Source organism: Colobus angolensis, unplaced genomic scaffold, assembly GCF_000951035.1.
Source record: "Colobus angolensis palliatus isolate OR3802 unplaced genomic scaffold, Cang.pa_1.0 Scaffold282, whole genome shotgun sequence".
In the NCBI taxonomy this organism is placed as follows: Eukaryota; Metazoa; Chordata; class Mammalia; order Primates; family Cercopithecidae; genus Colobus; species Colobus angolensis.
Window position 1 is genome coordinate 1,478,183 of NW_012116066.1, and position 5,137 is coordinate 1,483,319.

At 39.6% G+C, this 5,137-nt stretch overlaps 1 protein-coding gene across 1 annotated transcript in view; it reads right to left on the minus strand.

Annotated features, from left to right (window-relative positions):
- Positions 1–1,146: 1,146 nt before the first annotated feature.
- Positions 1,147–5,137, minus strand: part of DOCK11 (dedicator of cytokinesis 11) — a gene marked incomplete at its 3' end in the record, with an annotated part of 157,159 nt that continues 153,168 nt past the window's right edge. Inside the window, exon 53 of the mRNA XM_011948698.1 lies at positions 1,147–1,188. Coding sequence (XP_011804088.1) covers positions 1,147–1,188 — 42 coding nt within the window. The remainder of the gene's footprint in view (positions 1,189–5,137) is intronic.

Sequence of the window (5,137 nt, forward strand, 5' to 3'; positions counted from 1 at the left end):
ATGATATGATCTTATGTATAGAAAAACCTAAAGAAGCCACCAAAAAAACGATTAAAGCTAATACAGAAATTCAGCAAGATTTTGGGATATCAGATCAATATACAAAGACCATTTGTATGTCTACAAACTAGCAATGAACAATCCAAAAATAAAATTAAGAAAACAAATCAGGCCGGGCGCAGTGGCTCACACTTGTAATCCCAGCACTTTGGGAGGCCAAGGCAGCTGGATCACGTGAGGTCAAGAGTTTGAGACCAGACTGGCTAACATGGTGAAACCCCATTTCTACTAAAAATACAAAAAAATTAGCCAGGCGTGGTGCCATGCGCCTGTAATACCAGCTACTTGGGAGGCTGAGGCAGGAGAATCGCTTGAACCTGGGAGGCGGAGGGTGCAGTGAGCCAAGATCGCACCACTGCACTCCAGCTTGGACAACAAGAGCGAAACTCTGTCTCACTAAATAAATAAATAAATAGAAAACAAATCCATTTACAATAGCATTAAAAAGGATAAAATACTAAGAAATAAATTTCCTTGTGGGCATAAGGAATAAACAAAAGAAGTATAAGACTTACATACTGAAAACTGTAGAACATTGTTGAAAGAAATTAAAGATGATCTAAATAAATAGAAAAACATCCTGTGTTCATAGGTTGGAACACTTATTATTATTGGAATGGCAATACTCTCCACATTGAATTATAGATTCACAGCAAATCCTGCCAAAATCCCAGCTGCATTTTTTAAAATAGCTATTGACTAACTGATGCTAAAATTAATATTGGCCTGGGCGCGTGGCTCATGCCTGTAATCCTAGTACTTTGAGAGGCCGAGGAGAGTGGATCACTTGAGGTCAAGAGTTCGAGACCAGCCTGGCCAACATGGTGAAACCCCACCTCTACCAAAAATACAAAAATTAACCAGGCATGGTGGCGTGTGCCTGTAATCCCAGCTACTCAGGAAGCTGAGGCAGGAGAATCACTTGAACCCAGGAGGTGGAGGTTGCAGTGACCCGAGATTGTGCAACCGCACTCTAGTCTGGGGGACAGAGTGAGACTCCGTCTCAAAAAAATAAGATAAAATAAAATAAAAATGGAAATGCTAGGGGCCTAGAATATACAAAACAATCTTGAAAAAGAATAAAGTTGGAGGACTCACACTTCCCAATTTCAAAATCTTACTACAAAGCTATAGTAATTAAGACTTTGTGGCACTAGCATAAGGACAGATATATGAGGTCAATAGAATAGAACTAAGAGTCCAGAATAAACCCACACATTTTTGGTCAATTGATTTTTTATAAGGGTGCCAAGGCAATTTGATGGAGGAAAGATATTCTTTTCAATAAATGGTGCAGGGAAAACTGGTTATCCACATGCAAAAGAATGAATCTGAATCCCTACTTCACACCATATACAAAATTAGCTCAAAATGGACCAAAGACCTAAAAGTAAGAGTTAAAATTATAAACCTCTTAAGAGAAAACATAGGTGTAAATTTCTGTGAAATTGCATTATGCAAGGTCTTCTTAGATACAATGCCAAAGCACAGGCAACAAAAGAAAATATAGATATAAATTGGACTGCATCAAAATTTTAAAAAACTTGAGTGCTTCAACGAATACCATCATGAAAGTGAAAAGGCAACACACAAAACAGGAGAAATATATTTAAATCATATACTTGCATCTAGAATAAAGAACCCTGCAACTCAACAATAATAGTAATAATAAAGCAACCTGATTTTAAAATGGGCTAAGGGGCCAGGAACGGTGACTTATGCCTGTAATCCCAGCACTTTGGGAGGCCAAGGTGGGTGGATTGCTTGAGGCCAGGAATTCGAGACCAGCATGGGAAACATGGCGAAACCCCAATTCTACAAAAAATACAGAAATTAGCCAGGCATGGTGGTGTGCATCTGTACTCTCAGCTACTTGGGAAGCTGAAAAGGGAGGATCGCTTGAGCCTGGGATGGGGAGGTTGCAGTGAGCTGAGATCGCACCACTGCACCCCAGCCTGGGCAACAAAGCAAGACCCTGTCTCAAAAAAGCAAATGGTCTAAGGACTTAAAAAAAGATTATTTCTTTAAGAAGATACAAAAATGGCCAGTAACCACATCAAATAATTCTCAACATCATTAGACATCAGGGAAATTCAAATGAAAACCACAATGAGATACTACACACTTGCTAGGACGGCGATAATCAAAGAGGCAGATAATAACAAGTGTTGTCAAGAATATTGAGAGACTGGGACCCTCATACACTGCTGGTGATAATATAAAGTGGTGCAGCTGCTGTGGAAATCAGTCTGGCAATTCTTCAAAAGGTTGAACATGGAGTTACCATATGAACCAGTCATTTCACTTCTATGTACATGCCCAAGAGAACTAAAAACATGTCCACACAAAAACTTGAATGTGAGTGTTCACAGCAACATTATTCACAGTAGCCAAAAAGTGGAAATAACCCAAATGTCCATCAACTTATGAGAAGATAAAATATGGTGTATCTATATAATGGATTATCATTTAGCCATAAAAAGGAATGAAGTACTGATACATACTACAACAAGGATGAACTTTGGAAATACACTATGTCAAATAAACTGGACACAAAAGACCATATATTGTATGACTGCATTTATATGAAATGTCCAGAACAGGTAAACCTTGTAGGGACAAAAAGTAGATTAGTGGTTGCCAGGGGTTGGAGGATGACTGGTAGGAGTGACTGCTAATGAGTATGGGGTCTCTTTCAAGTGATAAAAATGTTTTAAATTGTAGTGATACTTGCACAACTCTGTGGATGTAATTTTAAAAAACACTGAATTGTGTATTTTAAATGGGTAAATTTTATGGTACGTGAATTATATCTCAACAAAAAGGAAAAACAAAGCAAAAAAAAAATTGGAAAAGTTTTAAAATGCCATGCACGGAGGCAAAATTTTTAAAGAACTTAGCCACGACTCCAATTAGGAGATGAACAAACATACTTTTTAGAGAGTGACCATTAAGTGCTTAGGAACTAGAAAAAAACAGATAAATAAAGCACTCTTACTCACCAACTCCCAGGATAGGGGTATAGCCTTGTTACACAAACCCATTGTCCATCCACGACCAACTTTTACTCTTTTCCTCTCCTTGTCTTTTAATAGCTGAACTAGTGTACTGTTAGAACAAGACTGAGACTAAAGATAGCCTAACATTTTGGAGATCAGAAGCCTGTGACATATGTCTAATTATTAATGTTCTGAATAGTTTGGAAATTCCTATTAATCCATTACATCACTCAGGTTCTTCATCTCAGAGAAAGCTAATTATAATAAAAAGCTTAGGTTTGAGTGACACGTAATTTACTCATGTAACAAACCTGCACATGTACCCCCTGAACTTAAAAGTTAGAAGAAAAGGCCGGGCGCGGTGGCTCAAGCCTGTAATCCCAGCACTTTGGGAGGCCGAGACGGGTGGATCACGAGGTCAGGAGATCGAGACCATCCTGGCTAAAACAGTGAAACCCTGTCTCTACTAAAAAATACAAAAAACTAGCCGGGCGAGGTGGCGGGCGTCTGTAGTCCCAGCTACTAGGGAGGCTGAGGCAGGAGAATGGCATAAACCCAGGAGGCGGAGCTTGCAGTGAGCTGAGATCCGGCCACTGCACTCCAGCCTGGGTAACAGAGCGAGACTCCATCAAAAAAAAAAAGAAAAAAAAAAGAAGAAGAAGAAAAAAAAGAGAGAAAATGTGTGGTTTTTTAAAATGTGGGTTCTTATTATGATGACCTATCTAGTTTCTGTTTCTCTCTCTCTCTCTCTCTTTCTGACGGAGTCTTGCTCTGTTGCCCAGGCTGGAGTGCAGTGGCGTGATCTCTGCTCACCGTGAGCTCTCCCTCCCAGGTTCACGCCATTCTCCTGCCTCAGCCTCCTGGGTAGCTGGGACTACAGGCGCCCGCCACCATGCTCGGCTAATATTTTGTATTTTTAGTAGAGACGGTGTTTCACCGTGTTAGCCAGGATGGTCTCGATCTCCTGACCTCGTGATCCGCCTGCCTCAGCCTCCCAAAGGCTGGGATTACAGGCATGAGCCACTGCACCCGGTCTCTAGTAAGAAACTAAATTAGAGTCATCTCTAGTTCTAGGATGATGTGTTGTTGGTCAAGGTTCCAAGGACATTACTACCACTGATGCTTTCTGTTTCACTTTTGAAAATATGTAATATTTTGATAGGCAGCCAAATGATGTAAATATAGTAACAATAACAATCCCATCTACATACATGATGCCATAGGTGACAACTGGTTACTAGGAAAATTTACATGGAATTTCTTATTTTCTCTATGGGTTTTCACCGTAGTGATAAACTAACACTACCAAGGGTGACTTAATCACATTTCACAGTATGTTCAAAGCCTATCAAAACAACAACTTCCAGGGGAAATTGGACTCAAGCTTAACTGCAAAACAATCAGTATAGCAGAAATGTATTCTTTGGTGTGAATTAATTTGTAGAGGACAAATCACTTCAAGAAATAATTAAACTATATATACTTTAATGCCTAATACATGTAGTGTTTAAAAAACAGATATACCTAGCTTTCTCTATTCGAGCCCACCCTGTTCTCTACAGTTTGCTACCTTTAGTCTGAAAGTTGGAAAAATAAATCTACTGAACTTGTGCCATGACATGGCAAACTCACTGGTCACAGGACACAAAATTATCTTTCACATTTCTTTTTTTTTTTTCCCCCCTTGGCCATCCAACGAGTCTTATCTAGTCCTTCCACATAATGTCTCTGGGACTCGTCCTTTCTTCTCCATTCTTGCCACATCCCTCACATCTAGAGGTTTATTGAATTTAGTTCATTGCAATATCTATGTAACTGGTTTCCTAATTTCCATCTCTCTCTACCTCAAATACATCTGGCAGCAATATAAAAGATTACATTTCCAAAAATAACATTTAATTAAGTAATCTGTTTAAAAACCTTGGCTAGCTCTCCCATGCCTATTGAGTAAACTCCAAATACCATTAGCCTGGTATTCAACACCTTCCAAAATCTCCGTCCAAATGTATTTTCCTTCCTTCCTTCCTTCCCTTCCTTCCTTCCTTCCCTCCCTCCCTCCCTTCCCTCTTCCCTTCCCT